Below are 17,136 nucleotides of genomic sequence, written 5' to 3' on the forward strand. Positions count from 1 at the left end.
TTCCAAAAATAGTGTTCTATAGTATTTGGCAGCAAAACACATATCCGTGCTTATCCAGTTGCATGTTTCCTGACCTGTAGAGGGTATAATTGTAGTGCGGTTGCATATACCTTACTAGAAAAAAATATCACAAAGATCCATTAAAAAAATAAAAGCATGGCTAGTTAAAACCGATTTTCTGGAAGGCGAATTTAAAATTAGACAGAGAGAGAAATGATCCCGGTCCACGAAAGAAGGGACCCACAAGAAAGGATCCACCGCCGTCGCGAGGTCTGGAACACCGCCCGAAACCTCTTCATCCCACCACGGTGTGGCGAGAAAGGCATCACGTGCAGGGACGGGAACTGCAACCGACTAGAAGGGCGACCTCAGTCCAAAGAGCTACACTCACAGCCTTTGCCTCCGAACCCACCCATCCCCATACGCACCTAATGTCCCTTCCACCGCCCCGATACGCGGCTACGTTTAATTAAAACATGCGTTGCATTTGCACGCACGACAAAACGAGGGGCAGCTTTATTTCCTGGCTCGCGCCGGGGAGCGTCGCGGTCTCTGCCCTTAGCGAACATGGCGGAGCCCGCGCCACCTCCTCTTCTCAGGCGGTGTGGGGTGGGGTTTAAGGCTAACCCGGAAGGGGTGGCGGCCTGCTTCTTGCTGGCTCGGAGAGAGGCAGCTCGGCCGAGCCGGTCTCTCTCTCTCTCGCTCGCCCTCTCTCTCTCCTTCCTTGGGTGGACTTGACGGGAGGGCGTGAGGAGCGGGGCTTCTTTGCCGGGTTTGAGGAGGGCGGAGGGAGGCGGAGCTGTTGCCCTTGCCGCCTCTAGGTTAGTTTGGGTGGAGAGCCGCCTTGAGCCTCCCTCTCTCGGTCTCCTTGCGCCGGCAGCATCCTTCTCCGGGCAGGGGCGAAGAAGAAGAGCCACCGCCGCCCTCCTCCTCCTCCTCCTGTGGCTCCTGCCCAGCGCTCTCTGTCCTCTTTCCCCTTCTCCTCCCCACGCTTGTTTACTCGTCCCAGAGAGCTCGGGCTACGCCTCCCTCCGTCCCCGGCCGCCTTCCCCGCCAGCGAACTCTTCCCTTCCCCGCCATTGAGAGGGAAAGAAGCCAGTCTTTGGGGTCGTCGTCGTCTTCTCCTCCTCTCCTCGGGCGTCTCTGTTCCGATTTCCCCCCTCGAGGAAAAGTTTCCTTCCAGGCTCCTGCTGAGGACCGTGTTTCTTTGTTTTAAATTGATGCCATTTTTGCTGCCTTTTGGCCTGCCCGGCTGTGGCCCGAGTGTGCGGCAGCCCTGCCTTGCCTCCTCCCACCCCTCCGGTGGGCGGGGGTGGCGGCTTCGTTTTTTCGTTTTGCCATGCAAAGCGGGGAGCCCATGCCGGCAGCTACGGTTGTTACGGCGATGAAGGTGTCGGAGAGCGAAGGCAAGCTGGAGACTTTCCTCCCGGCCCAAAACTGTTCCAGCAAGTGCAGCAGCAGCAGTAGCAGCAGCATCGGCGGAGGTGGTGGGCTTAACAGCAGCCGAGGAGGAAGCGGTAGCAAAGTGTGGCAGTACAGGTAAGGTGTGCTTTTCACTGGAGCCAGGTGGGAACAACAGTTTAGGAATCCCAATCCGTCTGGCTGGCTGGCTGGGGATCTTGCTTTTGTCATCGGGAGGATGGGAGGGTGAGCACATGCACCCTTTAATAAGAAATGGTGGCCATGCTTTGTCCCCTGCTCCCTTCAAAATCTTACTTATGTTATAATTTATAGGTCATGCTCCCTTCAAAATCTCCAAGGTCCCTTCCAATTCCATTATTCTTTTAAATTCATTACTTTGTGCTTTTCCAGGTGGGGAGCTATATTTTCATAATCCTTTTCTCTGAACCCCAAACAGGAGAAGTGTATTTTGAACCCTACACCCCCCCCCCCCCAATGACCAGTTCAATCATGTCCAATTTTCAGAGACAGGCCTGAACAACTGTTATAGTTTTCTTGGCAAAGTTTTTCAGAAGTGGTTTGCCATTGCCTCATTCCTTAGTCTGGGAGAAAGTGACTGAGTTCATAAACACTCAGCTGATTTTGTGCCTAAGACTGGACTAGGACTCATGGTCTCCCAGTTTCTAGCCTGATGCTTTAACTATTGCCACTAAACAGACTGGTTTAACTTTCAAAATTACTTAGTATGTCTGTATGTTTCAAAAATGAGATAATTAAAGCCAGTCACAAATGGTAAATAGATAAGTGAGAAACTCTAGAGAAAGAGCAGTAGGACAGAGGGCTTTAATGTGCTTCCCATTTTTCAGAATGAGTTTGATTAAAAATGTCAGAACCCTTATAGGAAGTAAAACGAATCCATTATAATCAGTTAAATCTTCTTGTTATGTATTATGGGTTTTTTTTTGCAGAAATTTTACTATTCATGATATATGATATATTTCATATGTTTAATATATTTGTAATCGCAGTATGGGGTATTTAATTACTGTATAAGCAACAGACACCAATATGGTATGGTCTTTTGCCTTTCCATTGTAAGAATCATAGATATTATATGCTTAGGTATATTAATGAATGTAGTAGGAAATATAAACACAATGAAATAGCACTTTATAAATTTATAAGCTGTATGTATATTTTATGCTAAGTCATAATTTCCTTTAGATAATAAAGTGATTGCTAAATTTATACATTGTGTGAACCAGAACCAAGTTAATTTGTCATGGTCATTATTCAGGGTAGCTAATCAGGGAGGCGTGATAGAACTGGAACTACTTCTTAAATATATGTTTGTGAGTCACCAAATCTGCACTGGAATTTTTGAAGTAGGTCAGTGTGCCTGCTTTCAGCCAAAGCTCGTTTTCAGTCTGCATTGTTTATATATTTCATATGATCTGGTTAGATACAAATATATTTTTGTGTAATGGATTAAAAACAGAATGAATTGTTGTTCTTCCTTAAAAATGAAAGTCAGCTGGGTGACCTGGTCAACTCACTTTCTCTGGACCCAACATATCTCATAAGGTGGTTGTTGTGGAGAAAAATATTTGATTCCTTGTATAGTACAAAATAAATAAGAGTATAATATATTTTTTCTATTTGAATGCTATATATATATGCCAATATAAAGTGCAAGTTTTACTTGTTGCATTCACAGTTACATATATTTTCCAGTATTCTGTAATCTCACAGTTCTTTGGGGTATCAATTTATTTACTATTTCTCAAATTTTACCCAGTTTAAAATTTAGCCATTTCTATTAAACTTAAGCCAAAATGATTTAAACAAGCATTTGTAATTTGATTATGTCATACTACAGTGTGGGCATTTAAAATATGAACACATTAAAATTTTTGCTAATAAAATATTTTCAGTTACAATTAACTAGCACTTATCCTAAAAATTTCACATTTGTGTTAAACAATATTAATATATGCCCTTTTCCTTGAAGAGAAGAAAGGAACTCTTGTCAATGCATGGCTTTTTATTTATTTCTAAATATTAGACTATTGACTACCGTATTTTCACCCATATAACCCACGGGTTATATGCGTTTTTTACATACACAGCACGCCCCCCGCGGGGTATAAAAGTGGGCGGGGTATACGGAAAATATTTTACACAGATTAACTAAAGGGAGAGCTTGGGACCACCACTTTCCTCGCGGCAGTGGGCTGGCTCGGCAGCTCGGGCTCCTTTTCTCCCTTTTCCTGCTTGGGTTTCGGGATGCCTTCGTGAAAACCCCGCCCCTGGCTATGGGCGAAGCGACCAGGAAGAAGCAGGAGGTGAGAGGAAGCGCAGGCGGTGCTCGGCAGCCCGGATTCTGCAGCTCCTCGCCTTCTCTGGCTTGGAAGTCCGGCAGGAAGGGAAGGGGAGGCGGTGGCGCGGCTGTGGCTCCGTTTTCAGGCCAGCCGCCGCCTCCCCTTCCCTTCCTGCCGGACTTCCAAGCCAGAGAAGGCGAGGAGCTGCAGAATCCGGGCTGCCGAGCACCACCTGCGCTTCCTCTCGCCTCCTGCTTCTTCCTGGTCGCTTCCAAGGGCAAATGCCAGGGGTGCGTAAATAGCAGGGACAGTGCACAGGCATTGCTCTTCAGCTTACACAACCTGACACGCTGACTATTGTGTCTCCAGTTCCCTTACCGAGAATGTGCAGTGAGGTTTCGCTCCGCTGGCTTAAAAAGCATGGGTTGGTTCCCTCCGCCTGCCTTCCTCCTAAGAGCAAACGCCAACAAGAGTAGTTGTCTTCTTCTGCTTTGCTCTGTGAAAGGGCTTCACTGCCGAAGCATTTTGGGTTTTTTTTTTAAAAAAAACCACCGTCCCTTTCTCTCTCCAGTTAACAGGGCCAACCCAAGCGGTGCATTTTATCTGGGAGATGACACACACACACACACACGACACGCGCGGCAGAAGGAGCGGCGTCCTCTGCGCTCTCGGCTGCCACAAACGCCACGCAACAAGGGAATCTCCTTTTGGGGAGGGGGTGCCGCCGGGCGGTCGCTACTTCTCGCCCGCAAAGAGCAGGAGGTGATGCCCTTGCCCGTCGCGGGCGGGGGGGGGAGACAGCCTCACATGCAGCAAAAGGGAAAGAAACAAAAGCGGGCACGGTACCTTGCGGTGAATCCCCTTAAGTCCCCCTCCTGCTCTTTGTGGGCGAGAAGTAGCGACCGCCCGGCGGTGATCCCAAAATCAGGAGGAAAAAGAAGAGCGGTTTGCACCGCATTTACTATCATTTCAGGACGCCCTCCACCTCCTGACCCCGTTCCAACCCCTTCTCCACTGGCCGTAGCCGGGGGGCTCCCCCTAGGCATGCCCTTTGTGACTTAAGAGAGAACGATGAAGGAGCCGGATTCTCCCTTCCTGCCGTTTGTTCTTTGCCAGGGAATTCAACGCTTTGCCTGCAAGGATCATGGGAGAAAAGGGGGATTTTACGGGGAGAGAAAACCGCCCTGGGACTCCCAAGTCCTAAGAATCCAAACTCCGAGATCAGCTCCGTTCTTCTGGAGGGGAGTGGAAGGAAATATTTTTCCCCAAAGAAGAAAAAATCCATATCCCCAGATATTTGTAAGAGGATTTGAGCGGATTTTCTTGTAAAAGGTTTCGGTGTTATTTAGGAAGGGTGGATGGATGGACGGATAGATGGACAGTATATCAAAGCAAGCGGCTCTGGTTCAAGAAGGGCTCTGGTTCATCTCAATGGGCGGAAAGTAAGAGGGAGGGACCCTTCCTCCCTCCCTTCCATCTACTTTATTGAACTCCGTGGGAGGAAAAGCTCTCCCGCCGCCTCCCCTTCCCTTCCTGCCGGACTTCCAAGCCAGAGAAGGGGCGAAGCAGAATCCGGGCTGCCAAGCGGCTGCCAAAGAGAAGGGAGGGTTAGGGCGCTTCTCCCAACAGCCCAGGGCCACCTCCTCTTCCTTCCTCGGTGGTTGGGAGACCGCTGCGCCCCTTTCAGTTTCCCTGGGAGCCGCCAGGGTTGCTACGGCTGGAGACTAGCGCTGCTGGGGAGAAGTCAGCGGGAGGGGGAGGAGAAGGGAAACCTGCTCGGGACGCCTTTTCCCTCCTCTCCCCCGGATCTCTCCCCGGCAGCGCTCGCCCCGCGCAGCATCAAAGGGTCCGTGTGTCACGGGGGCTGCCTGGCACCGATAAGCTGAGAGGCTGGCAAAGAAGCGGCTCTCGGAGGAAGAAGGCAGGGATGCTGGCTGGCATTCGCTTCCTGCTTCTTCCTGGTCGCTCCCTCCCGAGGCGGGGAGACCCGCCGCCAAAAGCCCACCATGGCCACTAAGGTGAGGAGACCACCGCGGCTGCCTTTCCCCCCGCTCGCCCGCCCTACGCAAATATAAGATTAGTGCAGAGATCCAGAGCCTGGGAGAACATCTTAATTTCCTTCCTCATTAGCATACTCACTGAAAGGTTTCGGCAGCCCGGATTCTGCTTCGCTGCCAGTTCAGCAGCTCCTCGCCTTCTCTGGCTTGGAAGTCTGGCAGGAAGGGAAGGGGAGGCGGTGGCTGGCCTGAAAACGGAGCCACAGCCGCGCCGCCGCCGCCGCCTTCCCTTCCTGCCGGACTTCCAAGCCAGAGAAGGCGAGGAGCTGCTGAACTGGCGGCGAAGCAGAATCCGGGCTGCCGAAACCGAGCACCGCCTGCGCTTCCTCTCGCCTCCTGCTTCTTCCTGGTCGCGGGTTATATAAGAGGGCGGGGTATACGGAAAATATTTTACACGATCTTGGAAACCTGCGGGTTATTCGCGTGGGCGGGTTATTTGCGTGGGCGGGTTATATGGGTGAAAATACGGTAATATAGTGTACATAATACACCTCTCATGTTTTATAATGAAACAAAAAATAGATACTTTAAAACACATAAAATATTTTATAGAATATTAAAGTAGCAATTAAAACATGAAAATAAAGCCATCAACAATTAAAACATTGTTAAAATATGTTTTAAAACCTTTTAAATTGTTAACAAGGTTAGTTTCCTTACTTTCGTAGGGAGTGCATTTTAGACAAAAGAGGTTTCTGTAGAGAAGATGTAATTGAAAAATCTATATGGACCAATTTATTCCATTATTAATTATAATTTCATCAGAAGTTAAGTCAAATTAAAATGGTTAGACTTTAATTAGTTGCTAGGTTTGCCTGGCTTTTGTGTCAATGCTGTATGCATGTTAGTTGTAATTTCAAAGTACCTATTCAATTAATTTCTAAACTGTAAGGTTACAGTTGTTAAGATTACAGCACATTTGGTTGGTCCTACAAATTTAGCAAAATGTTGTTCTGAATAAAAAGGAACAAGATAATATTAAGTCATGTCTACCTTTACAGAAAACACATTATTCCCTCTGGGATTCGTTGGTTAAATTTGTTGTTTAAAATAGTGGTGAAATAGTATTCATAAGAGATGTTGAAATAATGCTGGGATATTGGTATATTCTAATTTGGTCTTTTTACAGCATGTTGCTTGATTATTTGCTGTCAAGTTCCTCTAAATTCTTAGTAATTCATTTCTGCCTAAAATGGTTTGCAACATAATACAAGTAATTAACAGTATCCGTAGATTAACAGATACAGTCAAAATTAAACCTATCAATTCAGTCAGCCTCAATTAAAATAATACAAACAAACAGCAATAATCCATGGTTTGATTGATTGGAAATAATGAAAATTGACTAATTTCAGAAAAATTCTGCAAAGGAAATTACCCCTCCTTGACAGCTGTACTACTTGTCTATGGTAGACTTCCCCATGGAGAAAAGACTTGGATTTCTTCTTGTCTAGTTAACAATGGCTATGGGGAAATAGTTAATTTTCCACTGAGCCTTAAATCTCAGAGGATGTATCATCAGCCAATAATTATTTCTTGATGGTGAACTACTTTATTGAATTTCTTATAGCATGTGAGCTATTTGGTTTTTTTAAAAATAAAATAAAATATCCCAGTTTTTTTTAAAAAAAATGTATATCTGAATAGTGAATCGATTAGTGTACAAAATGGATCCAGAGGAATGTAAAACAGAATACCTAAAGTAAATTTCTGAAAAAAAAACAACAGAAATTTTACTTACAATAAATGAAAACTACTGTATTTTTCAGAGTATAAGACGCACCTTTCCCCCCCAAAAGAGGGTGAAAATCTGGGTGTGTCTTATATACTGAATGCAGCATTTTTTGCCTCCTGAAACCCTGCCCCATGCATCCAGTTTTTTTGCAAAAATGGACATGCAGAGGGTTTGGGAGGCCTGCAAAGTGTTCCTGGGGGGGAGGGGGGAACAAGCGAAAAATGGGCCTGTTTCCCACCCTGTTTTTGCCCTCCCAAGTCCCCAGAAGCACTCTTTAGGCCTTCCAAAGTCTCTGCACTCCCCGTTTTTTTGAAAAATGGGGCCATTTTTTGCCTCGCAAACCCCTCACACATCGCATTTTTGCCCTCCCTGTCCCCTAGGAGCACTTTGCAGGCCTCTCAAACTCTGCATGACACTTTTTCACAAAAAAATGGGTCATGCAGAGGGTTTGGGGGCCTGCGGAGTGCTCCTGGGGGCCAGGGAGGGCAAAACCTTTTCTTTAAAATTTACCTCTTCAAAATCTTGGTGCGTCTTATACTCTGGTGCTTCTTATAATCCCCCCCCCCCCCAAAAAACAGTGTAAATAAATAGTTGATTGTGCAATATTGTTTGCCACAATGTGCCCCAAGTCAAAAGCATAATGTTGTTTTCAGTTCTGTGTCCTTTTGTAAAAATACAAGATGATTCACGTTGAACTTGTCTGGTAACTGAAAGTCAGTTTAAGGACCCTGTCAAATTTATCAGCAATAGGTGCCATTAAAGGAAAAAAAAACTGTTGCTACACTTGAATGCTCTAGACATGAGATTAGAAAATCTAAAACCATGAAGTCTGACACCCAGTGCAGTTCCTAAAATAGCACTCAACACTTGCCTTTGATTTACATTTTGAGCAAATATCCCATGTGAAAAACCAAACTGCAGAGGGGGAAAAAATGCAAAAATAGATATTTGATTTTTTTTCTAACTTGAATGCAAATGGAAATTACAATAGTGTAGTTTCAATAACTGTTCTGTCACCTTCAGGCATTTGAACACACTGCAAAAAGAACTATAAGGAACTATAATACAGTTATATTAATTTGAATCTATAATTTAATATCCTTTTGATAGGAAGTGGCTCAGCATCTAACTGAAATTGCATGACTTCTTGAATCACAAAATGTTGAAAGAGAAGCTTACTCTAACTTTAGTTTGAAATCAAAGCTTATCTTTGAATTTTAAAAGATTGTGTGATGTTACAACTCTGCTTAACACGTTTCAGGAGGACTGTGTAGATGCATCCTATAATAGTTGCCCCTAGTTATCAGTGGATATGGCTAAACTCACCAGAAATTGAGTGTGAAGGGGCAACCCTTTTGTTTTGGAAGCAGAACTCCTACCTTATTATTCCCCCGATAAACCAGAATCTGAAACCATTGTTTGAAATTGATTTCTAATTCTTGAGTTTGACAAATCAGGATATGGTGGTGATCATAATGAGAGTTTATGGTTTCTGAATAATTTAGTTTTGTTTGGCTTGTTTGGTGTTTGGTGAAAAGAATTAAACCAGAAGATTTAGACTATGTTCTTGTAAGCAATAAACCCAAATTCATTTTGCAAATTTGACAATTATGTTGTGTATGAAGCTGCTGGATCAATGAATTGATTTCCTATTTTTGACAATGCATGTTTCAGTAAGGCTTAATAAAATGTGCTGGGTTTCATCTTTTTTTGTTATCAGGTTCCAGCAATTGTGAGTTATTTCCCTTTGGAATAGATTAGTACATTGTCATAAAAAATGCTGAGGATTACAATATATAACCCAGGTTGACAGTATAGCATTTCTACACACCATGTTGTTTGCGATTCATCACAAATGGTAGACCTCAAAATTAACCTACAATGGCCAAAATCTTACAACATTATTACCTAAAAACTTGTAAGGTTATGGATGAGTTTTAACTTCCAAAGTTTTATGAATCTTCCAAGTTTATGAGTCTCATGTGAGTATAATCATTTTTTAAAAAAATATTTTGGTCTTGTTTTTTCACACCATAGACACAGCACAGTAGCCACATGGAACATCAGTAATGTTCAGACTACAGGATGGAAACAGTGGTTTTATTTCATAAACTATGATTTAACAAACCATGGTTTGACACAATATCTGCATCATATCAGGCTATGCCAGTAATGATAAATCTATGTTACATGTATCATAGATGGCAAGTCATAACATTGTGGGTCAGATGGGAGTGTTCACTAATATCCAGTGACAATTATTTTGAAAGCAGCCTCATTATCTTGTGAGTTTAGAGGCTGTGTGAGAAAAGGGTGGCAGCCTTTGGACCCTATAGATATGTATGGAATTGTTTCTCTTTGTTCAAGGGTGTGCATGTGTGTGTGGGGAGCAGAAGTGTCAAGTTAGGCATTTTCTGAATTTTTACCCACTGAGCCGAAAAGCTTCCTTATCACTGGTATAAGCTGTGTCAAGGCATCCAGGAATGTAACAATGATATTTTGTAACTGAACTTGTTTTCTAAAATCAGCAACTTAGTATCAACTGATGGCATGGCAGAAGTCAATGGACATTTAGTTGACCATCCCTAAAGATAATACATTTTTTTCATATTAGATAGACATTCCATCCTTGCTCTTAAAACCATAGCAACCTCTAGAAACTTATTTATGTAGATAAACATATTTTATCTATTTCAAAAAATATATCAGTTTTCAAAAGGACAATATTTCTAACGTTAGCTCAGACCTAGCAAAGGGTGGTATCCAAAGAAGTAAAGAAAAAGTTACAGCAGTATCAGCTAAATTGTTAGTTTTTTTCATTGGTATCTGCTTAAACTGCTGTCTGCAGAATTTGGTAGACTGCAGATACTAGAAGGACACTATGTGTTTACTGCAGGCAATTACATAAAAATACAGCCTTCCATCTCTATATGAACGGCTTGCCAGTACACAGCCTGTGAATCTGTAAATTCCTTCTCTGCAGTAGGTTCAGCTAAATATACATCTACTTTAAAAGAATGTATAAATGGTTCTTAAAGACAAGATACTGTAATGCAGATTTCTAGCTTTTGCTCTAGTGATGCTTATAATTGCGAAGCTTGGTTTTTTGCTACTATTTCTGAATAGCAGAAATAATTGTTATTCCCGTATCTTAGATTATTTTTAAGAATCATCATATTTGGACTTAATTGGTCATATACTACAAACTTACCTTGACAAAGGTTCTTGAACAGGTGACGTTCTTAAGTAGATGGTTTCACTTGTGACTGAAAAGAAAAACAAAACAAAATAAGTTCTACAACTTAAAATGCCCAGTTTGTTCTCTTCAGAGAAATGCATAGTACATGTAGTCCTCAACTTAATGACTGCAATTGAGCCCAAAATTTATGTTGTTAAGTGAGTTTTGACCCATTTTATGACCTTTCTTGCCACTGCTGTTAAGAGAATCACTGCAATTGTTAAGTTACTTGGATGGTTATTAAGTGAGTTTGGTTTATCCATTGACTTTGTTTGTCAGAAGCTCACAAAAGATGATCACATGATCCCAGGACACTGCAACTGTCATAAATATGAGCCAGTTGACAGCATATGGATTTTGACCATGTGACCACAGGGATGCTGCAGTGGTCGTAACTGAAAAATAGTCATGTCATTTTTTTTCAATGCCATTGTAACTTTGAATGGTCACCAAATGAATTTTCATTAGTCGAGGACTATCTGTATACAGAAATTGACCTTTGGGAAATTTTAGTATGTCAATGATACAACATAGATTTTCTACATAAAAGGTCCCAATTTCAATCCCTTGCATATTTGGGTCAAGTAGGAATAACTTTGAACAGTCACTTCAGTTAATGCAAAGCCAGATAGGGAAACTTCTGACTTACAGGACCTTCCCCTTTAACCTCAGTAGAATTTCTCCTCTGCACACAGGTAGTCCTGTACAGGTAGGGATGCTGTAATGGTCGTCAATGTGAAAAATAGTTATGTCACTTTTTTCAGTCCGTTGTAACTTCAAATGGTCATTGAATGAACTGTGGTATGTCAAGGACTACCTCTACTGATCATGGAGAAGAGACTTTCTGGTTGGTTGGTTGGTTTTTTCCATCACCATATAGTCTGTATGTAGCTTTGTAAAAGGCATCCCAATTCTCCATGCACGGAGAAGAATAAAAATGTAGAGGAAGTTTGTTTTTTAAAAAATTCCATGGACATATTGTTTTGTTTCTGTGAGTGCAAATAGAACAGTCCTTTCTCCATACAAAGATAAAATATTGATTCAGCTGTGAAGAAAATGTCTTGTTCTTGACAGTAAAATCACTGTTTCTTCATCAAAAGAAGCTTTGAACTAGACAGTGATATCATGAAACTTTTGAGAGGTGTCCTGTGAGACAATGAGCCATACACCCCAGAATAGATTTTCAAGTGAGGTTAAACTAACTGGACAGTAGTTTGACTCAACATGAGGCATCTTTATATGATTGCATTCCCCATCTAGCACTTTGAAATGTCTTTTGCCACTGCTATCTGAAATTATGTGAAATGCTGACAGTACATATTAGAGGTAATATTTTTGAGTCATTAAAATCTTCCAAAGATATTGCTTTGTATCTGTATATCTCTCATTTGCAAATTACTTGTTATTGAAAGGTTGGTGTTAACCTTGGAGATATGAAACATAGCAGGAAATATGTCACAGGGAAGAATTGTGTGGCGTCCATGTTGATTTATGGCTGAATCATATTAGCTTTGCAAACATGGCTATAGAAATTATTAGGCTCATGCATTCTTTTTTTTGTTCAGAGGCAGAAAGAAAGGAATAGCTCTTTATAGTATGCAAAGGCTTCTGAAGTTGAGAATACATGAGGAGAAAATATACTTTTTTTCTTTTTCTTTTCTATCTTACACAAAACACCGTTTCTACTTTTTCTCACTTTGTGAGTCACTTATATAATAAGTGTTAGCTCTGAATACCAAATAGCCTAGTGTGCAGGTTCTCATTTCTCTCTCCCCCCTCTATTCACTTCTTCCACAACACACATTGCTTAGAAATGGAAGAACAAACCAAACCACCACATTATTTGTATAAATAGTTTCTTGGTTCATAACAGAGTGCTCATTTTTAAAATGTCCCTAAGGGTAGAAATGATAGTAGTGCATAAATTTACCATTTTAATGTAGGTTTATTTTAGCATTGGCATGGCCATCTCCAAAACAGCAAACAGAAATCTTATTGCATCTGAAAAGGGCAGTTGTTTTTGAAGTCATACATTGGAAGATATTTTTGAGAGTAGGTTACAATAAAAAGTTATGATGAAGGATTCCCCTGTCCAGTTGTGTCTGTCTTTAGGGGGTGATGCTCATCTCTGTTTCCTAGCTGAGGTGGCTAGCATTATCCTTTCTATGTTCATGTGGCCAGCACGACTGAATGGAGAAGTGCACAGAATGCACCTTCCCACTGAACCCTCCCACTGAAGTGGTACAAATTATTTGCTTGTATTTGCCTGTTTTTAAACAAGAGTTTACCCCGGCACACAGTATTTGACTTTCAAACTTTCAGCCTTCCAGTTGACAGCCCAGCATCTTAACTGCTAGGTAGTTCTTCTATTTAGGCAGAGATGACAAGAGAGGTTAGCATGATTCCCAGATGAAAATCATATTTACAAAAGATTAAGCACACGATAGTCTACTACAGTTGTTTCCTTAGTTAGCTACCATCTAACTAAAATCCAGTACTGAAATGCATTTTGAATCCTTACGTACAGTGGGACAAAAAAGTATTTAGTCAGCCACCAATTGTGCAAATTCTCCCACTTAAAAAGATGAGAGAGGCCTGTAATTGACATAATAGGTAGACCTCAACTATGAGAGACAAAATGTGAAAACAAATCCAGACAATCAGATTATCTGATTTGGAAAGAATTTATTTGCAAATTATGGTGGAAAATAAGTATTTGGTCAATACCAAAAGTTTATCTCAATACTTTGTTATATATCCTTTGTTGGCAATGACAGAGGTCAAGCATTGTCTGTAAGTCTTCACAAGGTTGGCACACACTGTTGCTGGTATTTTGGCCCATTCCTCCATGCAGATCTCCTCTAGAGCAGTGATGTTTTGGGGCTGTCGCTGGGCAACACAGACTTTCAACTCCCTCCAAAGGTTTTCTATGGGGTTGAGAGCTGGAGACTGGCTAGGCCACTCCAGGACCTTGAAATGCTTCTTACGAAGTCACTCCTTCGTTGCCTGGGCGGTGTGTTTGGGATCATTGTCCTGCTGAAAGACCCAGCCACGTTTCATCTTCAATGCCCCTGCTGATGGAAGGAGGTTTGCACTCAAAATCTCACGATACATGGCCCCATTCATTCTTTCCGGTACATGGATCAGTCATCCTGGTCCCTTTGCAGAGAAACAGCCCTAAAGCATGATGTTGCCACCCCCGTGCTTCACAGTAGGCATGGTGTTCTTTGGATGCAACTCAGCATTCTCTCTCCTCCAAACACGACGAGTTGTGTTTCTACCAAACTGTTCTACTTTGGTTTCATCTGACCATATGGCATTCTCCCAATCCTCTTCTGGATTATCCAAATGCTCTCTAGCAAACTTCAGACGGGCCTGGACATGTACTGGCTTAAGCAGGGGGACACGTCTGGCACTGCAGGATATAAGTCCTTGGTGGCATAGTGTGTTACTGATGGTAGTCTTTGTTACGTTGGTCCCAGCTCTATGCAGGTCATTCACTAGATCCCCCCATGTGGTTCTGGGATTTTTTGCTCACTGTTCTTGTGATCATTTTGACCCCATGGGGTGAGATCTTGCGTGGAGCCCCAGATCGAGGGAGATTATCAGTAATCTTGTATGTCTTCCATTTTCTAATTATTGCTCCCACAGTTGATTTCTTCACACCAAGCTGCTTGTCTATTGCAGATTCAGTCTTCCCAGCCTGGTGCAGGTCTATAATTTTGTTTCTGGTGTCCTTCGACAGCTTTTTGGTGTTCACTATAATGGAGTTTGGAGTGTGACTGTTTGAGGTTGTGGACATGTGTCTTTTATACTGCTAACAAGTTCAAACAGGTGCCATTAATACAGGTAATGAGTGAAGGACAGAGAAGCCTCTTAAATAAGAAGTTACAGGTCTGTGAAAGCCAGAAATCTTGCTTGTTTGTAGGTGACCAAATACTTATTTTCCACCATAATTTGCAAAAAAAATCTTTCCAAATCAGACATGATTGTCTGGATTTGTTTTCACATTTTGTCTCTCATAGTTGAGGTCTACCTATGATGTCAATTACAGGCCTCTCTCATCTTTTTAAGTGGGAGAACTTGCAGAATTGGTGGCTGACTAAATACTTTTTTGCCCCACTGTATAAATGACTTGTGTTCAGCTATGTTGCATTATTTAACAAAGGCTCTTTAGGGTGAAATAAAAAGGAAAGAATAAAGCAATGTCTTGGCTCCAAACAGTTAGGCATATCCTCATTTTGAGCAAAAGTTTGGATGGATAAGGAAATAAAGAACTCCATATGTATCAAACTGACTTCTATTTAATTGAAAGCTTCACATAGCTCTCTACAACTCTCAGAGGCAGCTGCAGTGGTGATGCCAGCAGATCCTACTAATGAGGCATTATCAATTTTTCAGTTTCTTGACTCCACAAGAATAAATAACTGTCCATAGAATGTGATCTTCAGGTTGTATAACATTTAAGCTTACGTTTCTGAGCAAAGATGCTTAGACATTTAGTCATTCAACCTCCAGGTTATCTAGAGATGGAAGATATTCACTGTTATCTTTTACTTGCTTGGGTTATTTTTGGGTAACAAACATAAGCAGAATTTGATAGCCTACCTTAGATAGGTTTGAGAAGTGTAATGTGTCATCCATTCTTTTCTGTCATGGAGAATAAAGTAGTTAATGAGTATTGGTGATAATAGAGTTACTCATTACCTCCTGGTTCAGAGATAGGATGACTCTAAATAAAAATTGCTGGAAAAAACTATTTGAATTGTAGTTTTGAATTCAGTTGTTTTTGTGATTTCTCAAAAAAAAACATGCACACCACCTGGAAAGGTTGGCTACCATTTATGGACTAGATAACCTTTGGACTGTTATAATTATATAGAATATTTAAGGATATTATATAGAATATTTTAATAGACAAAGTATTTTTTAAAAGTTGCAATACTGATGAATGTATTTCTCAACATATGTTAAAACTTAAATTAGAAAATCAGTTGTATGAGAGGTGTAACTGCAAATCTGATTTTTCTTGATAGAGAATTGAGGTGAGTGGATTATCTTTAATTTGAGTCTTCATGGGGTTGCCTGTGATGTTGTAGATTGTTTAAAAATGAAGTCATTTGCATTCACAGAGCAGCATAAAATGAACTGAGCTGAATAATTTTGGAGATAAATAAATGAAGACTGGGGGAGGAGAGAGAATCAGAATTCCATGTACCAACTCTACACTAACAAGTTACTTCATGGAATTTCATAGATATGACATACTCAGTTTTGATTTGATTTGATTTATTTAATTTGTATGCCGCCCACTCTCAAAGAGACTCAGGGCGGCTTACAATAAAAAAAGGGGAGGGAGGGACATACAAAAACAAGACAACATTAAAAAAACACAACATTCACAACTAAGGGTGGGGCTGGACGATTCAACAGCCCCAGGCCTGCCGGAACAGCCAGGTCTTGGTCGCTTTGCGGAAGGCCGGAAGGGTAGTGAGGGTCTGGATCTCAATGGGGAGATCGTTCCAGAGGGCCGGAGCAGAAACAGAGAAGGCCCTCCCCCGGGGAGTCTCCAGCCGACATTGACCAGCAGATGGAATCCAGAGGAGGCCTAATCTGTGCGATCTTATAGGCCTTAGGGAGATAATTGGCAGGCGGTGGTCTCTCAAGTAGCCAGGTCCGATACCATGTAGGGCTTTAAAAGTAACGACTAGCACTTTGAAGCGTGTCCGAAGACCAATGGGAAGCCAGTGCAGCTCGCGGAGGATAGGTGTGACGTGGGTGTACCTAGGTACACCCGCAATTGCTCGCGCGGCTGTGTTCTGGACTAACTGAAGTCTTTGGACACTCTTCAAGGGCAGCCCCATATAGAGCGTGTTACAGTAATCCAGTCTTGAGGTGACGAGGGCGTGAATGACTATCTGAAGGGCCTCCCGATCCAGATAGGGTCGCAATTGGTGCACCAGGCGAACCTGGGCAAAGGCCTCCCTGGTCACAGCCGACAAATGATGTTCTAGCATCAGCTGTGGATCCAAGAGGACTCCCAAATTGCAGACCCTGAGGGGCATATAATTTCACCCCCCAGACTGAGAGATGGAATAGCTGGACCATCTTTGGGAGGGAGCATCAATAGCCACTCAGTCTTGTCGGGATTGAGTGCAAGCTTGTTCGTTCCCATCCAGACCCTAACAGCCTCCAAGCACTGGCACATCACTTCTACTGCGGACAGATACAGTTGCATATCGTCCACGTACTGGTGGTATTTGATCCCGTGCCATTGTATGATCTCACCCAGCGGCTTCATGTAGATGTTAAATAGGAGGGGGGACAGGCCCAAACCCTGCGGCACCCCATAATTGAGGGGCCTAGGGGTCGATCTCTGTCCTC

The 17,136-nt window shown here is 42.5% G+C and overlaps 1 protein-coding gene across 3 annotated transcripts in view; it reads left to right on the top strand.

The window, feature by feature from the left end:
• The first annotated feature begins 627 nt into the window (after window positions 1-627).
• Window positions 628-17,136, top strand: part of OSBPL11 (oxysterol binding protein like 11) — a 76,043-nt gene continuing 59,534 nt past the window's right edge. Inside the window, exon 1 of one of the 3 annotated variants that reach the window (XM_032215819.1) lies at window positions 628-1,539. In XM_032215819.1, coding sequence (XP_032071710.1) covers window positions 1,340-1,539 — 200 coding nt within the window. In that variant the 5' untranslated portion in view covers window positions 628-1,339. The remainder of the gene's footprint in view (window positions 1,540-17,136) is intronic. The other 2 variants (XM_032215811.1, XM_032215829.1) reach the window with 2 other exon arrangements.

The sequence above is a fragment of the Thamnophis elegans genome, chromosome 1, assembly GCF_009769535.1.
Source record: "Thamnophis elegans isolate rThaEle1 chromosome 1, rThaEle1.pri, whole genome shotgun sequence".
NCBI classification, from domain to species: domain Eukaryota; kingdom Metazoa; phylum Chordata; class Lepidosauria; order Squamata; family Colubridae; genus Thamnophis; species Thamnophis elegans.